The sequence below is a fragment of the Pan paniscus genome, chromosome 12, assembly GCF_029289425.2.
Source record: "Pan paniscus chromosome 12, NHGRI_mPanPan1-v2.0_pri, whole genome shotgun sequence".
In the NCBI taxonomy this organism is placed as follows: domain Eukaryota; kingdom Metazoa; phylum Chordata; class Mammalia; order Primates; family Hominidae; genus Pan; species Pan paniscus.
The window spans coordinates 98,268,107-98,291,547 of NC_073261.2; the positions used below are offsets into that span (position 1 = coordinate 98,268,107).

General features: G+C 41.1%; 1 protein-coding gene across 10 annotated transcripts in view; it reads right to left on the minus strand.

Annotated features, from left to right (window-relative positions):
- Window positions 1-23,441, minus strand: part of BABAM2 (BRISC and BRCA1 A complex member 2) — a 453,662-nt gene that overhangs the window by 92,566 nt on the left and 337,655 nt on the right. For all 10 annotated transcript variants that reach the window (XM_057301324.1, XM_063594645.1, XM_003827124.5 and 7 more), the window contains 3 exons: window positions 9,388-9,487; window positions 5,300-5,370; window positions 1,833-1,915 (listed from right to left, as the gene is read on the minus strand). In XM_057301324.1, coding sequence (XP_057157307.1) covers window positions 1,833-1,915; window positions 5,300-5,370; window positions 9,388-9,487 — 254 coding nt within the window. The remainder of the gene's footprint in view (window positions 1-1,832; window positions 1,916-5,299; window positions 5,371-9,387; window positions 9,488-23,441) is intronic.

Below are 23,441 nucleotides of genomic sequence, written 5' to 3' on the forward strand. Positions count from 1 at the left end.
CAGAAAGTAGAACCATGGCTAGGAGACTAAAGATTCAGGAAAAAAGACAGGCTATTATGTCACTTGGAGATGAAGGAACTGCTTGAAGCATTCATCTTAGTGTCTGCAATTGTCCTGCTGTGATGGAGTTGTCCACAGCCACTCAGGAGGCACGAGACCGTCACCACCATCATTTGAGGTAAGGCCCAGGTCCCTCTTGAGCTGGGTTAGGATAATCACACCAGACAACCTTCCCAAGTCACAAGAGATATGAATAAATTAAGGAAGCAATCAAGATCTGCCGCTGGGTCATCAGGTTAGAGAAAGAATCACTGGGACCAAGGTCGTAAGGTAAAGTGAATACAGCAAATAGGAAGTGAGATTTCACAAAGGAATTAAGCCACAGAATGCCAAACCAAAGCAAGGATATATAAGGTCAGAATCAAAAGTGGTGGCTGCAGTACCAGTGTTAGGCTCAGATTAGTAGGGCCATCGAAGACAGTGAGCAAAGAGGAGATTGCCAGGAGGCCTTGATTGTGGGGCTTCCTCCTTACCTGGCCCTACACTGTAGGTTATGATGGTGACAAGGTGCCTGACACCTTGAAAAGTGGTGATTGTTGGGCAACACCTCAAGGCAGAGAGGCCCATCTCCTTAAAACTGTGGCCTGCGCTCGATCATCTCTATATGAATTTTACCATGATAAGGTTTTACTTAGACGTTTTCTTCTTTCTGCCACTATGGATGTTTTTTTGGTTTCTTCCCTTACTATCTATTGGTGTGTAATCAGATAGAAAAATGAACTTAAGAACTATTTTAACCAAAGCAAATCATAACGAAGAAGGTAAATCTTCTGCAGAAGAAAAATCCCTTAAAGTCAGTATCTTTATACTGTCTGATGCCTTGGCTAAATACAGCCAAAGTTATTCCTCCTGCAGTAGTTTATTAAGGCATAGGGTAAGTTCTAAAAGCCATGGGTTTGAGTGAAGTCAATTCAAACCCACTGCTTTTCTCTAACTCAAGCTGGGAAAGTTGGCTCCTTTGCCTTGGCCTGAAGACTGAACATTGTACGTACCAAATTACTACAGAATGAAGGTCTCAGTTGACTTGCAACTTGAACCTGACTCCATGGGTCACTGGTTCTTACATAATCAGGAAATAAAAAGACTCTAAATTATCTATCAAGAGAAAGCTGGGTCGATGTTTACAGACTGATGGATTAATATGTGACAACCACCATTAAGTATGCCTACTACGCAGAAGAACATGAAGAAATGATGTTGGGGATACATGAAAACATTACCCCATCTTTAAGTTATGTATTACATTTTATCAAAGTTGTAGACTTTTCATTGAATAAGGATGATAACCAAATGATCACAGCAGGTATGTTTCCAATAATCCCAAAAGTCTTGAGGCCTGATACTGGAAAGATAATTAGAAACAGAATCTGTTTAGGGTAAGGTTTCTCTAGCTTGGCAATACTGACATTTTGCATTCAATAATTTTGTGTGTGTGTGTGTGTGAGGGGCTGTCCTGTGCATTGTAGGATGTTTAGCTGCATCACTGACCTCTACCCATTAGACGCCAGTAGCAAATCCCCACGCCCTCAGTCATAACAATCAAAAATGTCTCCAGGCATTGCCAAACGTCCCCTGAGGTGCAAAATTGCTCCAGTGGTTGAGAACAACTGGCCTAGAGATATTTTCTCTTTAATATCCCACAATAAATATATATATACGCTACAGTAAAAAGAACCGAGACAGGACAGAAAAGGTTCTAGTACTGATTATTACATGTGGTTTAGGACATTTAAAAATGTATGCTGACATGCTGACAGCAAAAGTATACTCACTGTGTACAAGAAAACAAAAATCTTTCCACATCAGCAGCAGAGTGAGTTTTGTAAAGCCTTCTGCATCATATTCCACGACACCTCTAAGTAATAAAAACATACACACACAAACAAAAAAAACCCTCATAAAAATAAGGTATAAAAGCAATAAAACCAAGTAAAGAATATATTCGTGAAGTCAGGGTTATTGACTCTGAGATGGGTTTAAGGCAAGTGAGGATTAATGCAGGAAGGGCCTCGGGTTTGGAATGACAGTATCTAGGTTTAAGTCACAGCTTTGCCATTGACTATCTACTATGACCTCAGGCAAATCACTTAACCTTTGCAGCCTCAGTTTCCTTACCTGCAAAACAAGTATAAAAATATTTGCAAAATTCATTACAGGGTTGTAAAAAACAAATAAGATAAATCATAAAATACTATACAAATGTGAGTTATTAGATTAATTATGAGTAGAAGGACATATTAAGAAATCAAGTCAGCAATGACACTATAATGCCAAATATCAGCATACTACCTGTACAGTGATTGTTAAGTCTGACTTTCACTGGGCACTACATAGTAATATGCAATGACAGTATTACTAAATTTAGTATTATATATTACTTTTCTTCTTGAGCTGGGTTAGGGCAATCACACCAGACAACTGTGTCCCCTTTCACTGTGTTCCCCTGTCCTTCCCACTGGGCTTAAGGCAAAGTAGCAACATTAGATGGGTGGATGCTGGGTCCAGGAAGGGAGATGCATATTTCATGTGTCAAAAGAAAACATCCCCTGACCTCTGAATGGGCCAAGGCGCAATTCTGTAGCCTCAACTCATCCATTTCCCTCAAGAGCTGAGCGCCTGGAGGATGTCGCCATAATGTGACAATACTAACCACACTAAGGACAGATATAATTTTCTTTCTCATCCATACAAGGAGGACTCTGATGTCCTTAGAGATGCCTTATCCCTGACCAAACCAGGCCAATCAGACCATTGATATTGATGCCTGCCCAGTTTAAGTTGGAAGGAACAGTTATACCCCTTATAAAGGTAAAAGAACTAAGATACTGAAGGGTAAGTGATCTGCTAAAAAATGGTTGGTATATCATTCAGATCTTAAGTCGACAATTCTTTAGTTTATATTTCTATGAATTTATTTATTTTTTTTTTTTGAGACAGAGTCTCACCCTATTGCCCAGGCTGGAGTGCAGTGGTGCGATCTTGGCTCACTGCAACCTCTGCCTCCTAGGTTCAGGCAATTCTCCTGCCTCAGCCTTCCGAATAGCTGGGATTACAGACACCTGCCACTATGCCCGGCTAATTTTTTTTTAATTTTTAAATTTTTTTGAGATGGAGTCTAGCTCTGTCACCCAGGCTAGAGTATAGTGGCATGATCTCGGTTCACTGCAACCTCCGCCTCCTGGGTTCAAGGGATTCTCCTGCCTCAGCCTCCCAAGTAGCTGGGATTACAGGCACCCACCACCACGCCCAGCTAATTTTTGTATTTTTAGTAGAGATGGGGTTTCACTGTGTTGGTCAGGCTGGTCTCGAACTCCTGACCTCATGATCCGCCCGCCTCGGCCTCCCAAAGTGCTGGGATTACAAGTGTGAGCCACTGTGCCTGGCCTCTCTATGAATTTATAATTAGCCCAATAATGTTATAGTGCTGATATCAATACTTTTCAGATCCTGCATCCCATAGGCAAAGACAAGTATATAGTCCTTTTTAGTATACTACTGTACTACATGCATAATAAAATGTACACAAAAAAGTACATTAAAAAAGTGAGACTTGAAAGCAAATGTCAATGTAATTTTCATATATTTCTTATACTTCAATAGAGTGAGCTGTGTAACTTCTGGGGTGTGTGTACTACATTTTGGAGGCCACTGTGCTAGCTTCTTCATGTTTAATTATATATACTAAAGATAATCTTACTTAAAAATAAGAAGATCAAAGGTATTATTTATTAACCACTATTTGTATCAAAAATACTTTCTCAAAATGTTCACAAAGCTGAAAAAAATCTTAAGTATTAAAGACTCATGTGAGAGGCAGTCATACTGTTTGGTTATTGACACTTCTATTTCGGAGAAATGAAAAATTCCATTATGGGAATAAGAAAAATGTCTTAAAATTGGTTTGAGGAGTCAGAAATTTTCTTATAATTGTGCCATGGTTTGAAAATTATATCCCAGAGGGTGACAAATCATTTTCTTGGTTTCATCTTCTCTCCCTATTCCTAATTTCCTTATTTAAAATTTTAATTTTGTATTACTAGATATATTTATATATTTATAAGCCTTCTGTGGAATAAGGTGGGCTATCATCAGACCTCTAAAATCCTTAGTGCCTCGTTAACGACAATGGGTAGAATGTTCTATCTTCTAAAGATCGTGAGGAAAATGCATTCCCTGTCTCACTGAGCAAAGCCTGAGAAGAAGCTTGATCAGGCCTCTGACTTACTTAAGGAAACAGGGCTGCAGGGCAGCACAGCCACAGGCAGCCAGAAGGAAAGGGCAAAGGCACAGGGATGGAGCAGCCAGAGGCACCCATGGTGTCACAGGCTTCCCTCTCCCCTATCGGTGCTTGCTTTCAACTCCTAACCTCAAGTGCGAGCCACCGCTTTTGCATCGAATGCTGGATTTCCTGCCCGGATCTGTGTGGCACTGTTGGCAGTAGAGTCCTAGCAGGAGACCTGAGTGCTGGGGAAATGGGGTTCCTGCCCTGGCTCCACTTCTTCTAGGGGCGCGACTTCCATTGGGTTACTGAACTTACCACAATTTCAGAGCTTCTTCAACAAAATGTGTCGGTGATGCCTGCCTGGTTCACCCCATGGCTACTGTGAGGGCATGGAGATGAAAAGTGCTATGCAAATTGTAGAGAGTTCTACAAAAAGTGACCGTTACCACCATTACTACTGTTGAGTTCAGGGCTGTCCAGGCTGCTGCTCTAGGGAAGATATTTGATTCTACTATTTGCCAAAGAGTACCGAAAAAAAAAAAAAAAGGGATCCTGGGAGCTTTGGTATAAACAGCATACCAAAAAGGATCAAAGTGGCATTAAAAAGGTATCATGTGGGGCTGGGTGTGGTGGCTCACACCTGTAATCCCAGCACTTTGGGAGGCCAAGGTGGGCGGATCACAAGGTCAGGAGTTTGAGACCAGCCTGGACAACATGGTGAAACCCCGTCTCTACTAAAAATACAAAAATTTGCTGGGTGTGGTGGCCCATGCCTATAATCCCAGCTACTCAGGAGACTGAGGCAGGAGAATCGCTTGAACTCGGGAAGTGGAGGTTGCAGTGAGCCAAGATCATGTCATTACACTCCAGCCTGGGTGACAGAGCGAGACTGTCTCAAAAAAAAAAAAGGTATCATGTGTAAGAACTAAGTGCTATTTTCTTAATCAAGCCCCCATGTTGAGGTCATCAGCAAGCGAGGGCATCACCGGTATATCGTTCAAACAGGGCAGAACTTACGTGCCAAAGTGACTGAGAAAAGCAGCAATATACTCTCTTCTTTTGTGATACCCTTGAATCACGTACTGCACCTGGAATAGAAACCCAAAGCTGAGAAGTAGAGTGGGAAGCTTTTAAATGCTTTATTATAAGAAATTTCAAAGACTCAGAGAAGCAGAAAGAATAGTAAAGTGAACACCGGTATTCCCACTACCTACATTCAACAACTGTGACTATTGTGCCTACTTGCTTCCTCCAGCCATCCATCTATCTATCAACCTATCAATCAACACTTCAAAGGAAATGAGAGACATCATGACAGTTCACTCTTAAATATTTCAGTATGCATCTCTAAAAAATAAAACTTTCTTCTACATAACCACAATACCATTATTGTACCCAACAAATTTAGCAATTGGTCTCTGAATTCATCTAGTACCCTGTCCATTTTCAAAATTTCCTAATTGTCCCCAAAATGTTTATTTTTATTTTTTAATTCAAAAGAATTAAAATAAATGGTTTTTTTTTTTTTTTTTTTTTTTTTGAGACAGAGTCTCGCTCTTGTTGCCCAGGCTGGAGTGCAATGGCGCGATCTTAGCTCACTGCAACCTCCACCTCCTGGGTTCAAGTGATTCTCCTCCCTCAGCCTCCCAAGTAGCTGGGATTATAGGAGTCCGCCACTATGCCCTGCTAATTTTTGTATTTTTAGTAGAGACGAGGTTTCACCATGTTGGGCAGGCTGGTCTCGAACTCCTGACTTCAGATGATCAGCCTGCCTCAGCCTCCCAAAGTCCTAGGATTACAGGTGTGAGCCACTGAGCCTGGCCCAAAATGTTTTTTAAAAAACAATGTATGATTAAGGATCAGCCATTTGTTTTTAATGCCTTTTAAGTTTCTAAATCTATAATAAATAGTACCTCCTTGAGTGTGTGTATGTGTGTGTGCCTGCATGCACATATATGACACTAATTTTTCAAATAAATTGGGCTATGTCCAGATGTGGAATCTCACTCATATAATCCCAGTATTTTGGGAGTCTGAGGCAGGAGGATTACTTCAGGCCAGGAATTCAAGACCAGCCTCAGCAACACAGCCAGACCTCATCTCTACAAAAAATAAAAGAAATATTAGCTGGGTATGGTGATATGCACCTATAGTCCTAGCTACTCGGGAGCCTGAGGCAGGAGGAATGCTTGAGCCCAGGAGCTCAAGGCTGCATTGAGCTTAGAAGGCATCACTGCACCCCAGCCTGGGCGATCTCATCTCTTTAAAAGAGCAAGATCTTATCTCTTAAAAAAAAAAAAAAGAAAAAAGAAAACAAATTGTGCTAGTAGTCTTGTAGAACGTCTCAATTCTGTTTTCTTTCTTTTTCCTTTACTCTCTGTATTTCCAATAAATTAGAAATTAGAGCTAAAGGGTGATTAGGTCCAGGTTGAACATTTTTGGCAAGAAAACTTCCTAGATGATACTGGGCCTGATCACTTGGCTAAGGTGACAACAGCCAGACCCCTCCAATGGAAGGGAATGCTCCCTCTGCCACAGTGAATAGTCTATGGACATACCCTCTGAAGCAGCGGAAAACCTAGTTTCCCATCAACCTTTCACCTAATGGTTTTAGTATTTACTGGAGATCCTTGTCTGAATCAATGATTTCATTAGGGACTGCAAAATGATGATTTTTGAATCCCATCATTCCTTTTGCATACATCAGCTGACATACTCTGTAAAGAGCTTTCTCTCATCAAATGGGGTTATTTGGTTATCTTGAGCTCCTATTAAAAAAGGCAGAATAATACTTCTCTCATTTTAAAATTCTGATATTCAGAATAAGGAGTATTACAATAGGAGATTTTATTTTGCTTTGCCTTTTTATATTTCCTCATTATCACCCAATGACAGTTTCTATAAAAAAATTGCAAACTCATTAAGCTAGGCATCTGAAAGTTAGTCATTTACCCACCAGCTTCTAACACGAAAACACATTCCTTATAATGTTCTCATGATGGCTGGAAGAAACAGTGGGAAGGAGAGACCCCCAAAATTGTTTATATTGGCTATAGCCACACTGAGTTTCCATGGCTAACAAAAGCTCAAGATAAAGTGCTTGAAATAACCTTGACACAATTGGTACTGATAGCCATGTTGAACCCTTTAAATGTAAAACAATTCTATTTATATAATAGGGGTTTATGTCAATTTATAAAAACAGTGCTTACTTTGCAGGCTTAATGCGGGATCAGAAATGTTATTTTGAGGAAAGAAAAACAGATGATAAGTTTGCTTAAGTGGCTTTGTTTAAAAAGGGGATGAAAACAGTTCTGTATACTTGATTTTAAAAACAGAAAACCATTTTAACAGAAACCCACAACAAAACTGGCTATAAAGATAGATTCCAATATAATTATGGAAATCCATTTGAAGAGATTGTTTCTAAAAGCAGCCCATACTGTCCTCATTTGTAGCAAACAGAAGAACACCAATTTCAAAAGACAAGTAAAATTAATGAAAGGAAACCAGATAAGAAAAATTGACTGATTCTTATATTTCTGGGAAAACAGTGTTATAATTTTTTTTTTGAGGAAAATGTATGACTAGAAATTAATCTCAATTGGAGAGCTTTAAAAAGGCTTTTCTTCTCCGTTCTAGAAGACCAAATTTGCATGTTTCTCTATAATTCTGGGACACAGATTTGAAGGCAGTGCAAAGCCCCAGAATGTAAATAAGAATTCTGTCCTCCGATCAGTTTTGCAGGAGGGCAGAGGCTGGGGAGATTTGGTCTGATGAGAAGCAACCCCTGCATGAGGGTTAAAGCCTGGAATCTGTGCCGGGCCCACAGACGGTGGAGTTGCTAGATTTTAGTTTCTCTGACATTTGAAAAATAATACTGAAGCTCTTGAAATATTATTGTACTTTTAAACTATTTTCTATATAGAAGTGAGCTATCTTTTGAGTGAAAGAGACAAACAAAAGATCTATTTTTCCAAGCCAATGTGAACAAGTCAACAGGAGCAAAGAAATTGCACTCTGGCAACTAAACAAACTGAGTCACAGTCCATGTGGGAGAAGAAAGAGAGTCAGCATTGTTTGTGCATCAGTATCACTAGTTTTCAGCTAAATATACTAGCTGGACATTAACAAGTATATTCTTACACTTTTTGGAAATATCTAACAATAACCGTTAGACTCAGCTACTTGCTAATGAAATGGCTCATTGATGTAGCTAAGAGAAGCTTTAGATCATCTGACTGAGTATAAGACCAGCTGACTGGCTGGGCGCGGTGGCTCACGCCTGTAATCCCAGCACTTTGGGAGGCTGAGGTAGGCAGATCATCTGAAGTCAGGAGTTTGAGACTAGCCTGGCCAACATGGTGAACCCTCATCTCTACTAAAAATATAAAAATTAGCCAGGCCTGGTGGCGGGTGTCTGTAATCCCAGCTACTCAGGAGGCTGAGGCAGGAGAATCGCTTGAACCCGGGAGGAGGTTGCGGTCAGCCGAGATCGCGCCACTACATTCCAGCCCAGGCGACAGAGTGAGACTCTGTCTCAAAAAAAATAAAAAGACCAGCTGACTTGGGAATCTTACCCCTAGGCACAGGACTCTGGTGAACTGCTCCCAGATATGACGGGAAGAATCAAAGGCTGACTATTAAAAAGTAAGGTACAGAAACGCAGAGAGGGATGAAGGTAGTTTTAAACAATTACTCGGATACCAACTACTGCCAAACACATGCACGCACGCGTGCATGCACTGGATAATTGGGAAGCAATGGGGTTCCAAAGCTTTAAAGTTTAAGAAGGTGCAAGATCTGGCAAAAACTGGGTAAAGGAAATTCAAGAAAGACGTTACTTAAATCCCAGACATAAAGTTAAGAGATGAAGATAAGACTGGAAAAGGAGGTCAGAATCCTTAGAAAAGGAAGAAGGAGGGCAAAGAAATAGGGAGAGAAACAGATTAACTGTAATTCACAGTAGGAAGGGCAGGTGTCAGATGGAGGCTGAAACTGAGCAGTCGGTCCAAGAAGGATGGAGCATGCACGATGATTTTGGGTACGTGGTGGACTGGAGGAAGAAATCTCATAAGAGGGATGAGTTGGGGACTTGCTTTTACCTTGTTGGTGAGCAGGTGGCATACTTGAGGAACGTAATCAATGAGACATCCTCCTCCTGGAAAAGCTGGGATATGAAGAGCTGAGGAGCCTCCAAGTGCACTGAAAGGACAAGAGTACAATGGACACTTCTCTTAGGGCTCAAGCAACTTAAGAAGTGACACCCCCAAGCAGACTTGGCTTCTCTCATCAAAGTCTGGCCACCAACTGCCTAGGTTAATGATGATGGGTATATGGGCTTCACTTTATGATTACATTTCTGTATTTTAATTCATTTAAATAAATTAGCATGTTTGCATTATACATCATTGATAACACACAACAGTACAAATTAGAAAATTTTGATTGGCATGGGTAAATGTCTTACCAACATTAATGGGCTGTAAGTATTACTGAAACATACACTTTTATATTCTTCATTATGCCCAATTCTTTGCTGGGCACAGATAAGTTATTCATTAAACATTGAAACTGAACTAAAATGAATTGCTGCAACACTCTAGTTCTACAGCTTATCGGCCATTATCTTGTATTTCAAAAGGTATACAAGAAGCTGCAGTCAATAATCACTGATCCAAGCACTAAGACACAATGTTGATTCTGAAATAATTTCCACAACTTTCAGAAATTCCTTCTTTCAGGCCAGGCATGGTGGCTCACGCCTGTAATCCCAGCACTTTGGGAGGCCAAGGCAGGAGGATCACTTGAGGTCAGGAGTTTGAGACCAGCCTGGCTAACATGATGAAACCCTGTCTCTACTAAAAATACAAAGATTAGCTGGGTGTGTGGTGGTGGGCACCTGTAATCCCAGCTACTCAGGAGGCTGAGGCATGAGAATTGCTTGAACCTGGGAGGCGGAGATTGCAGTGAGCCAAGATCACACCACTGCACTCCAGCACAGGCGATACAGTGAGACTTAGTCTCAAAAAAAAAAGAAAAAAGAAAAAAAGAAAAAAAAAAGAAATTCTTTTTTTCAGTTTAAATGAACCAGCACACAATTATTAAAAGAAATCGTTCAGAACTTTAAGGCATACATTTCATTTATCACCCTTAATCTTGACTTCATCTTCTTTCCTATGCTCACTTTCCTTTTGCCTTAGTTTGTTTGTCTTTTCTTAATTTCATTTTAATGCATATACTTCTATAAGCCCCCTAAACCCTCTCTGTAATATGATGGGATATTTTTAAAAATACCTAAAATCCCTTAATGTTGTGATTACTTCTTAATGTTGTGATTATTTATTTATAATGTTGGATTATTATCCAAGACCCTGCAGTTACAAGGTTGTAAGTGGAAGAAAAAGCTGTGACAATAACTGCCTAGAAAATCATTTCTAAAGAGTTCAGGGCAGCTGGGTGCAGTGGCTCATGACTATAATCCCAGCACTTTGGGAGGCTGAGGTTGGCAAATCACTTGAGTCTAGGAGTTCAAGACCAGCTTGGGCAACATAGGAAGACTTCGTCTCTACAAAAAAAAAATTAAAAAATTAGCCAGGCATGGTGGTGCACACCTGTAGCCTTAGCTACTCAGGAAACTGAGGTGGGAGATCACTTGAACTTGGAGGCAGAGGTTGCAGTGAGCCGAGATCGTGCCTCTGTACCCTAGCCTGGGCGACAGAGTGAGACCCTGTCTCAAAACAAACAAACAAACAAACAAAAAAAGAGTTTAGGGCACTTTGACTCAGTCTAGGGTTTGTGATACAGGGAGTATGTATGTGAATGTGCATATATACTTATAAAACACTACTAAAAGGACTCCAAACCCATCCTGTCTCCCTATTGACTACAGATTTCTGAAATTAATTTTCCTGGTAAAAATAAATTTTGTGGGGCTGGGCGTGGTGGCTCACACCTGTAATCCCAGCACTTTGGGAGGCCGAGGGGGACGGATCACAAGGTCAAGAGATCGAGACCATTCTGGCCAACATGGTGAAACCCTGTCTCTACTAAAAATAGAAAAATTAGCTGGGCGTGGTGGCATGTGCCTGTAATCCCAGCTACTCGGGAGGCTGAGGCAGGAAAATTGCTTGCACCCAAGGAGGTAGAGGTTGCAGTGAGCAGAGATCGTGCCACTGCACTCCAGCCCGGGCGACAAAAGTGAGACTCCATCTCAAAATAAATAAATAAATAAATAAATTTTGTGTTTGCTCATGCAAATAAAAAGTCTAAATGAACAAAATCTCGAGTGACACAAGGAAGTCAATGTGGAGTGGAAATATTCAGTATTGACTTTTTCTACTCAGATGTTACCTAAAAGCACAACTCTGACAGCTGAGAAAATTATAAGACAGTGTTTGACTAAGTATGACATTAATGAATCATCTGCATTCTGCAACTGCACAGAATCAGCAAGGCCATCATTTCCTTTTGCTACGCTTAGAGTAGGCATTGGATTAGATTTAGCCTAAACTCTAAAGATGGCTAGGAAAATTCCTGTGACTTCCTATAAACAAGAGGAAGGCTTTTTGTCTCCTCTTTGTGTATGCACAAATAACACAGAAGGCACACATCTAACCAGAAGGTTCTAATGATTTCATAAGGATAGAAAGCTGATTAAGAAAAAAATAATCCACAGTGCAAGAAAAATAAATACAATATTTACGTCCTGTAGGTACAGGTTGAATATCTGTATAACATACAGAATGGCAAGATCCAAGCTACTCATCGCTCACTTAGAGGAACAATCCTTGGCATAATAAAATTCTGAAAAAGAAAATAAGCTGGATGCTTCCCTGGAGTTGACAGTAATAGGCTTTGACTTATATAAAATATTACAAGAGAAGTCTTTAATCAGTCATTAAATTATATACATGGAAGGAAAACAGTCTGAGTAATCCTTTAAACTTGAAACCCTCTCCCTCTCTCTGCTTGGATTGTGTCATTCCGAAATACAGCCGTTAGACAAAAATTACCTGTAATGATGGAGAAAAGCAGAGGTGTGAAGAGATCCAAAGGCCAGGTGTTCTGCTGCCAGGCCCATGTTTCCGCACCCTGCTTCGGTCACTACCAAGAACTAACACATGTTGCTAGGTGCTTTATCACATTATCGAATTAAATGCTCTCCATAGTTCAAAGAGGTGGGAAGTATCGCTGTAATTTTACATGTGAAAAAATCGAGGCTCAGAGAACAGAAAATACTGCCTAGGTTCACACAACTAGACATAGGTAAAACCAAGATCTGAACACAGGTTTGCCTGTCACTGGAGTTCAGGCTGTTTCTGCTGAAATATGTTACCTCCCTGAGAGGAGGGGGATTTTAATCATGGAAGACTACAGGGATGGGAAGAAACAGTAGGTCTGGCTATCAGGGAGCCAGGCCAGCATCCCAACATGATGAGGAGCTCCTAGAGCCTTCAGACCGTCACCAAAGTAGACACTGTGATGTATGGCTCATCTCCGTTTACAATTTCCCACACAGCAGCAAGCAGGAACGCCTCTTAATTTTGTTCATACCTCAGTACTCTCCCACCCCAACCAACAAACAATCAGATTCATTTGATCTCAAATGTGATGGACCAGACACTCTGGCAGGTCTGATTCTGAATGACTTGGTTGGCTGTCCGGGGTGAGCCTCAACAGGTGCAAAGCACTTTAGGCACTATGAAAGATAGTTTTAACTGAGAGTTTATTTTTTAAAGGACGTCATTTCACCCTTTATTTAACCCAGTAGTTTCTTAGCTTGTAAGCATCCAAAATCTACATCCAGTGTCACACACTGATAAGTGCTGCTGATTCATGTATAAATATCAGCCTCATGGGTAAATATTTAACAAGCTTGCTATAGCCTGAATGCTGCCCTGATCATGCTGAATAAACTAAGTAAAGTGCCATGAAATAAAAGAGTCATTATGTTTTCAGAGGGTGCAAGATGGTGGTAAGGCCTTGTGATCTCTAATTCTTTAATATTCATGAATCAAAAATATTGGGCTGAGCATGTACAACAGGAAACTCACCCTGTGCAGAGATTCCAGGGCTCACTCAAGACATTCCCGGGACTGCAGGGCTGGCTGAAGAGAAGGCAGGGCCTGACTAACCCACTAAGTGGCTGGGGAAGAATTATGAGGAGATGAAAGGGACCACTTGGCACTGATACTTCTGATCCCCAGAGTGGTGCCCCGGGGAGGAAGCGGGTGAGAAGGAAATCGGTGTGGCAAGGGCTCAGGCTTAACCTGGGAGGAGAAAAGGGTGATAGGGCTGTTCTGATGAGAAGGTACCTTCTCTCTCTTCATGGAATAAAATAAAACATGAAATTAGTTGATCATTCTTAGAACTGAAACTTAATCTGTGGATATAAATTAGAAGGATGAGGCCAGAGTTTTAAAATCTTTTCCAGTGGTAGGGGTAATTAAATAGATGAAAATGAAACCAGAAAAGCATTTCCAGGTCAGTCTTGTTGGCTCTAAAACTCAAATGTAAGAACTGTCTATACTGAATGTATTAATACTAGTCTTTTCCATGCAAATGAAACTAATAGAGCCCTTTGTGAACTTCGGTCTGTCTGCAAATTATCACATCTCTCATGCAGTCATGAGCCACATGCAACATTTCAGTTAATGATGGACCCCATATATGACAGTGGTCCCATAAGATTACAATACCGTATGTTTACTGTCCTTTTCCTATGTTTAGATATGTTTAGACACACAAATACTTACCATTGTGTTACAATTGCCTATAGTATTCAGTATAGTAACATGCTGTGTATGTTTGTAGCCTAGAAGCAATAAGCTCACCAGATAGCCTAGGCGTGTAGTAGGCTATACTATCTACCTAGGTTTGGGTTGGTACATTCTATGATGTTTGCACAACAACAATACTGCTTAATGACACATTTCTCAGAACGTGTCCTGGCCATTAAGCAATGCATGACTGTATTGAAGACTTAACTTGGCTGCAACGTGACGGCATAAAGGAATTGTTTTTATTTTGACATAGAAAAATGCAGGGAGTCAGCCTGTCTGAAAGCTTGGCTTGGGACAATGGGGTTTTGATTCTGACCCATTATGAAACAGCAACTCCCCTTCCTCCCACGTGGGGTTTTACCTTACTGGTCAAGTAAAATGAGCAAAACATAATTTAGACTGGAGAAAATCAGAAGGGCTAGTGATTCGCAATCATAATTCTTGCTTCTATCAAGTTTTCTTTCTTTGGTTCTACTCAACTTTCTCACCAGTTCAGTGGGATAGCACCACTCTCAAAGACACCTGGCCAGGCACAGTGGCTTGGGCCTGTAATCCTAGCACTTTGGGAGGCTGAGGCAGGATGACTGCTCCGGGCCAGGAGTTTGAGACCAGCCTGGGCAACATAGCGAGATCCCATCTCTAAAAAAATTAAAAATTAGCCAGGCATGATCGTATGTGCCTATAGTCCCAGCTACTCAGGAGCCTGAGGCAAGAGGATCAGTTGAGGCCAGGAGTTGGAGGTTACAATGTGCCATGCTTACACCACTGCACTCTAGCCTGGGTGACTGATTGGGACTCTGTCTCTTAAAAAAAAAAAAAAAAAAAAAAAAAAAAGACATCTCTCTCAAAGCATTAGAATGGTTAGAGTACCAATTAGAGTTACATTAACACAAAAATAGCACCAAGCACTCCAAGAGAGACTTTACTCTAAAAGTCTTCTCTGTCCAAGGGTCATGACAAGGCGTTGTCAGAGACATTTGGGTCAGCCTTAGCATCCTGCTTTTGCCCCTGAATTGGGTTCTGAGGGAGAGGAAGTTGACCTGGCTGCCTCCTCCACAGTATGATTCAGGAGCTGTTGGAAGCTGAAGCATGGAAAGGGGAACATCCACGATGTAGAAACAAGCAGCCTGCAGACTCCAAGCTAAGAGAAATCCTAAAGCAATGTGTGCTGCCTTCAATCCAATTCAACAAACACTAATTGTATGCCTAACTATGTCTAAGGACTTGAGTTTCCCATTCTGAACACACGACTAGGGTACCAACGATAAGTCCTTCCAAAGTAGAGGAATGCCAGGGACCTCAAGAATCTGGGGCACTCTGTAATACTAGATTATGTTTCCTGGTGGCCTGCCAGCAGAGCCATTACCATGAAACAACTCACTGTTATTTATTGAGCTCCCACTTTTGCCAGACACTCTACTGGGCATTTTGTGATCTCTAAACCTCACAACAACCCTGCTGTGTAGACCTAATTAGCCCCATTTACAGATGAGAAAACTGACATTCTAAGAGTCTAAGTATCTTATCCAAGATAACCCAGCAAGTAAGTTGTAGAGGTGGGCTTAAACCCAGGTCTTTCTGGTTCCAAAGTCTATGTCCTTTTTCATTAGGAATTCTTTCACAGAAAGATGAAGTAGAATTTTTAAAAGTCTAATCCCTACCAATATACTGAAATAGTAGAATAAGTGATTAAAATCGTCTTCAAAGCTTTTATACATAAAATTAATCACCTTGTCATCTCACTTTTTATCATCTTAAAGATACCATATGTCACAACAAAGTAACCTGGTGGGACTAAAAAAAAATCATTCATAGTTCTGAAAACCCAGAAGAACATAAGTATTAAATTAAGGAGAGGCTCCAGTTTTGTTTTCTTACTTTCTTTTCTTCTTCTTTTTTTTTTTTTTTCCTGAGACAGGGTCTTGCTCTGTTGTCTGTGTGGTGGCGTGATCACGGCTCACTGCAGCCTCAACTTCCCAGGCTCAGGTGATCCTCCCAGCTCAGCCTCCTGAGTAGCTGGAACCACAGATGTGCACCACCATACCTGGCTAATTTTTTTTTTTTTTTGTATTTTTAGTAGGGAAGGAGTTTCACCATGTTGTCCAGGCTGGTCTCGAACTCCTAGGCTCAAGTGATCTGCTGCCTTGGCCTCCCAAAGTGCTGGGTTTACAGGTGTGAGCCATCACGCCCGGACTTGTTCTGTTTTCTAGCTAAATCTTTTTTTTCTAGCAAAGCATTTTCTAGACCTGTTGTTAGCTCTCAACTCATTTTATAGATTCAACTTTGAGCCATCTCAAGAGTGTCAGTCCTTCAGTTAAACAAAATCAGGGTGTAATTCAATATGGAGAAAATTTAAGTGAGTACAATAGGACAAGAAAATAAAAGGAGATCAGAAAGACGAGTTAAGTGTACCAGTGGAAGAAAATCTGGGTATTCACGTGGAATCAGAGGCTCATGGAAGCATCAATTCAGACCTGGCTGTATTACATTTGTGACTAATCTAATATTTCTACTAAACACACTTTATAGCTGTAAGTAAGGACTCTGTGAGAGTACTGTATTCCACTTTTTGTTTCTCACTTTTAAAGGGACATATAAAAATGGAAATGTTGAGACAATGACAACTATGATTAAGCACTCAGAAAACATTCCTCCTTGGAGCAAAGTCTAAAAAAGTTGAAATGGCTAAGTTAAATAACTTTAAAAATACACCATTATTAAATGGAGTAATTAAAAATATGGGCCAGGTGCAGTGGCTCATGCCTGTAATCCCAGCACTTTGGGAGGCCAAGGCAGGTGGACCACTTGAGATCAGGAATTTGAGACCAGCCTGGTCAACATGGTGAAACCCCGTCTCTACTAAAAATACAAAAACTAGCCAGGTGTGTGGTGGTGCACACCTGTAGTTCCAGCTACTTGGGAGGCTGAGGCAGAAGAATCGCTTGAACCTGGGAGGCAGAGGTTGCAGTGAGATGAGATTGTGCCACTGTACTCCAGCTTGGGTGACAGAGCAAGACTCTGTCTCAAAAAAAAAAAAAAGAAAAAAAGAAGGCATACTACTATATGGATAATTTTGATCAGCTGTTCTCTGATCAGGCACAGTATAAATGAGAAGAGTTTAAAAGGCATTAAGAGGAATTTAGTTGGTAAATGAATTCTCCACAGAACAGAGTAGTGAATAATAACTCCATTTACTAAGCACTAATGCATCATGTCCTGTATCAAGTGCTTTTCCTCTATGATATCATCTATTCTTCATATCAACCTATGAGAGAAGTGTTATCCCATCTTATAGATGACAGCACGGGAACTTCAGAGAAGCTATAGAACCTCTCTAAGGTCATATAGGTGGTGAATGACAAAGAGGCATCGAACTCCAAGTTTCTCTCACTTAAATCTACCCCACTCTTAGGTCTCTGGTTATCACTTTTGTGACTTCTATGTCCTTATCTGCATACTTGACATGTGGTTCCACATGTGACTTGGGTGTTTTAGTAGATGCCTGGGCTGGCAAAGTCCTTGAGGGTGTTTCCAGGAATATTTATTAAACTTATTTTGGTACCTGAACTGAAGTGATTAGTTCAGGGCCAGAGGACTTGATGGACACTTTCCAGTAGAAAGAAGGTGGAATGCAAGCAAAGAACTTTACATTTAAAAAATATGAAAGATGAGACTATTGTAATTGCAAACAGAGTATGTCTAATGGCATGAACCCTAAGCAAGTCTTTGTTCAGAAATGTGTTTTGTAAGTTTGTTAACATCTCAAACAAGCCTTTAAGAGGGCAGTAATCTTAACAGATGTCCACCATCAGGATTTTCTTAGCATGTGGAAAAGTATTTTAAGTAAGCCCCCCAAAACAATAACAGACTTAGCAGATGTTGTTCTACTAAGAGTTGGTATGAACTACTTCTAATGATGCCCAGTCACTCAAGACACGAAAAGGGTAAGGGGAAGAAAAGTTTTTTTTTCTCTTGTTGCATCTTGATTCCAGGCCTACTACCTGCTGTTGATTGCATTACAGTTTCTTTAAGAAGTGAAACTATTTTCAAAAACCAGAGGTCAGGAGTGAGTGAATTTACTATGAGTTTGTTATAAAACTCCAATGAATGGCTTTACTGCTCTTAAATAGGTACAGATCACTTTTCCTATGAATTACCTTTAAAATATTTTCCCTGGAAAAAAAAAACAGTGCATACAATAGTTATCCTAGACTAACCTACAAACATTTTTCTAACTTCTTCTTTCTCACTGCACACATGTTTTAATGATGGTCCAAGAAAGATGTAGAGAATAAGAAAAAAGCCTTCTGCCTCTCCAGGACACAGAAGGGTATCTACCTGATTTCTATTAACTGGTATTTACTAAAAGTTCAGGCACATAAATAGCACTAGGTAACTTCACACGCACATCACTGGTCTCTGTGTTCAAGAAGTCAATCTGTAGGTAGCTAAAGCTTGACCTCCACATGAAAATGAAAAGATACCAGAAGATGAGATTAGCACAGGTTTCCAAAGTGCTCCTTGCTTGAGTTTTTACAACACCTTTACAAAACAGGTAGCAAGTGTCAACATACTCATTGTAGAGAGAAGAAAGAAACCTGAGGCTTGAGATGGATGATTTGTCCAAGCTGGAAACAGTGAAACTGGAATTGTAATCTTTCTCTGTACCTGGAGTTTTCATATTTGCTTAAGAATAATCTGGAGGGGGTGGGAGGGCTTGTTAAAAACTCAGATACCCAGATCCCACCCCAAAGAAGGCAATTTACTAGGTTTATTCAGCAGGTCGGAGGTGAGACCTGGGAATGTGCATGCTAACCTGTTCCTCAGTGGATGCAGGTGGTCCTCACACCACAGTTTGAAAAAATACTGCTCTAGACCTCATGCAATGATGCACAGCCAGGGCTGGAATGGGAAGGGGTGTGGTCAATGCAAATGTGCCTCCCATCCCCGTGGCGTGGGATCACTGACTACTTGAAAGGCACTGTAGACAACAGGAAGGTAAGGAAAACACAGGTCTGCTCTTAAGGCCTAGTATGGGAGATAAGACATTTATTGAAACTACCAGAAAAAAGGTGGTTTCTGCCAGATGTACACATGGGTAAAATGAGTGTGGTTATATTCAGGTAAACAGAAGGCAAGGCGAGGAAGCAGTCAAATCAAAACTGAGGCTGGAAGTAACAAGGACACAGACACTACTTCACAAGGCAGGGCAATGGATCCGAGGCCAGGTTCTCAATGTGGACAGCAGACCATGCATCCTGCACCACACCGAGCAGCTTTTTGCCCATTGAGAAAGGCATATTTCATATTTCAGGCTGCCCAGGGTGCCTACTGGTGAGGGGTATCTACCTAGAGAGGAAGCAAGAACAGGGATAGATCCTGATGTGACGCCAATGGTGAACTGCAAAGGAAAGAAAACGTGAGGTTAAAAAAATAAAAAGTTCTGTTTAGTTGTAAAGTGAGAGATGTTCTGGAGATTAAAAAAAAAATCTGGGCTTTGAGATTGAATCTCAGCCAGGTTCACTGCTGAAATTTCTCCTTTCAACTAACAAATTCTAAATGTTATCTGTCTGGCTCAGGACTTTCTTGAACTCAGAACTTGTAACTCAACCTGCTCACAAGCAAATCTGCCCCCAAAACCTACTCCCATATCCATCTCATCTCAGAAAATGGCAGCTTCTATCTCTTGGTTCCCAGACCAAAAACCTCTGTCATTGCTGACTCCTTTCTCTCACACCCCATAGTCAATTGGCCTGGTTGGCCTAAAAGGCGCCCACTGAGAGCAGGGCTCAGAACCTACTGAACTTCTCACTGGGGCTAAAACCTCCCTGGATAAGCTGGGGCAATTTCACCTCAGGGCACTGGCCCAGTTCTCCTGCTGTTCTCTCTGCCTGGAACTCTTCCCAGCCATTTGCTGGGCGGGCTTCTTCACCTGCTTCAGGTCTTACTCAAATGTCAGCTTCTGAGTGAGGCTTCCTGAACCATCTATTTAAGATAAGCCCCTTCCATCTCTGGTACTTGGTCTTCTGTGTTGTCGTTTTCTCCGTGGCATAAGACATTCTACACGTATTCACTCATCATCTCCCCCCATGACTCCTCACTAGAATATAATCTCCTCCAGAATGAGGATCTGCCTCTGTTTTGTTCACTTTTATAACCTCATTATTCTTAGCAAGAATAATGCCAAGCATATGAGACACTTAAAAAATATTTGTAGTATTAAAGTCCAATGAATATAAAAAAGAGATGGAAGTCAAATTTCTAAATGAATATTAAAAGCCAATAAATGTATATATCTTTATGGAAATAGTCATTATGGAAAAGAAGAGTTTAACGGTCTTGGAAAGGGATTTGCAAACTTTTTCAGTAAAAGTCCAGGTAGTAAATATTGTCATCTTTGCATCCATAATGCCTGTATTGCAGCTACTTAGCTCTCCTGCTGAAGTGCAAAGGCAGCCGCAGATAATATGTAAATGAATGAGCACGGCTGTGTTCCAACAACATTTTGTTTATGGATACTGAAATTCAAGTTTCATGTAATTTTTACGAGTCATGAAACATTATTATTTAAATATTTTTCTAACCATTTAAAAAATGTAAAAGTCATTCTTAGCTGTGGGCTGGATTTGGCCAGGAGGTTTTAGTTTGCTGACTCTTGATCTAGGATTATAGAAATATTTGACAGTTCTACAGATGCTGAAAGTACGAAAAGTATCCAGGAAGAAATATAGGCAAACCCCACCCCCCTAGAATAGGTTATTAGCAAAAATGAAAAGAGGCCCTTTGGTCAAACTTCTTAAAAGCTATATTCCATCAGCAGGTAAACCACAAGAATTAGCTTTTTTCAGGCAAGGGTGAGGTGAGCATTAGGCAACTCGTGGACTGTGGGAGTTCTCACAACCATACTAGATTGTAACTGTGCAAGAGGGAGCTATTTATATGATTTTGAACGAAGCTTGAGGCATATTCTGGTGCTTTTTAACTTCTATGTTAGGTGAAAAAGCTGCCTACAAAAGCCTTCCTCCCACCCAAAATACTAGCTGTTAGTTGGTGACTGATCCTCAGAAATATTAACATGAATCATATATGCTCTTTTCACAGTGCAAAAAGAGATAATTTTAACACTCAGAAAATGTCATAAACCACACAATAGAGAAGCTATCCAGCCTTCAAATTGTAAATAAATAAAATCCTGTTCCTGCATGGAAGCCTCTTCCTTCTTTCGATTCCGATGCTTCCTCCTTTGGATTCTGATGCCTGCAGGGCTGGCTGGTATTAACCGTGTTCAGTCTGATGCTGAAGGCAGCCTTTGCTCTCCATCCTTCTTCCCTGGGGCCCACCCTTGTTAGCCCGACTGTCTTTGGGAACCCATAGCACTCAGCCTTGCCCTTTCTCTAGCTGCTGCTCTTCTCACCTACAGACAGCTTGTGGCTTCCCTGTCTCTACTGCGATCAGCCCGGGTTGGCCTAAGCAGCACCAGCTGAGAGCAGGGCTCAGCCTTTATCCAGGCTTCAGGAAAGAACCCCTGAGTTAATTTTCTTCTTCCTACTTGGAGAAACAGGTATTTTTGTCTTTGATCCCCAAGCTCTGTTTTCTTTCTCTTGTTACTAAACAGTTCACTCCCTATCCACTCTCCTTTTTTTGCAACTTCATCATTTTTCCACATTGCACCGTTTGGCACAGGAGAAGGAAAGAACCACATCAAATAAAGGAATGCAACCACAAAAGCTGCCTTGAGAAACAGGGCCCCAGATTTTTTTTTTTTTTTGTCAATTTACCGTTTTTGGACTTGTTCTCCCATAATCAAATCCTCCCTATCGTGCTAACAATGTGGTGGTGTGTCAAAACATCGGAATTCTGCTTCAATCAGCAACCCAGAGCTTAATAGGAAAATGAAGCAACAAAATGTTGCTCTTACTGTTAACCTTAGGCTAGGCCTGTCCTTAGGATGGGGACTGTTTGCTTCTTTATGGTAAATGGGCCAAACGTTCACTTTTGTGAGAGCTTGCATTGTCAGCAGAGGCCCACAGCAGTGTCTTGAGCACCATTCAGGCACGCTTCTAAAGCAAGAGGGACAGTCACTTCAAGTACCGCAAACTGAAGTACGAAGCATCCCACAATTTAGTAAGCCAGAGAAGAGTTAAGACTAAATTTGTTTGCAAAAATTTTAAAGACACATTCATTTTACTGGCAGCAAGTCAGGAGTCTGGCTCTATGACACTCATGTCTGCAGTTATCACAAAAGGGCTTGCGTGAAATTAAAGTGGTTGTTTTGTTTCTTGTTTTTAAATTAAAAATGTGTGCAATATGTAAACCATTTAGGGACAACAATAAGGTGCCACAATTCCAAACCAAAACATTTGCAAGTCACTACTCTATGTCCTCAGGGAGTATGTGATATAGTTAATGTTTCTAATATTCATCATCAATGAAAACATCAGTTACAGGTAGAGAATTTCTGATTTAGCAATTTTTTAATCTTTTGTGATTAACTGGGTAAATTAAACTGTTTGAAGGTAAGTATTTTTGTTGTTTTGGTTTGGTTCACATGGAGTCACGTGCCACTTTGGTTCATGTGGGAAATAGCCTCTTCTTCAACATCATCTGTTGCATATACAAGCAGTGAGTAGAAGTGTATCTGTCCCTGAACACCAAAGTAGTGTGACCTCCCTTCAGAGATTTCTCTTGGGGAGAGAGGAAGGGGTGGGAGGAGACATACCTTTTCTCCCACCCTTGTTCTAGCATAGCATATTGGAATCTCAGGGTGGAGAAATGTGTTATTTGAAAAGAAGGAAAAAAGCTCATAGCTGGTTCTGATATGGACTAAAAGGACAGACTACCTGACTGCCCCACCCCTGAGAAATGCTGTTTCAACCATACAGAAGGAATCTTCTATCCTCAGAAGTTAAAGACCTCGGTTAATAGGTAAAGTTGCTGCTCTTCTAATTTTGGCAACATTCAGCCTGGCCCCAGTTCTACCTTGAAGAGCCGAGTTATTGGTGTCATTCCAGTTGCCCACTGATCTTCCTGTCCCCTCTGGAGACCTCTACTCTCACTCCCACCACAGCTGCCCAATAAGCAGAGAGTACGATCAAGTCAAGGCGTTGAACAATGAAGGGAAGAAGGGCAGAGCCAGTTTAAGGGGCTGTAGGCAGGTGCTTGCTTGTAAGGACCCTCTCTCCTCCCCATTCTGCTGATGCAGCTCAGGTGCCAAGCCCGGGTGCCTGGCCCTGGTGCCAGCTACTGCCCCAGGAAATGTCCACAAAGGTGAGCATGGGGAGCAGGACACAGACACTGGATGGGGGCGCTGTCCCCCTCTGCAGTGTGCTCCCCAAACCAGCTGGAAAGCAGGAGGAACCATTTTCTGGAGCAGA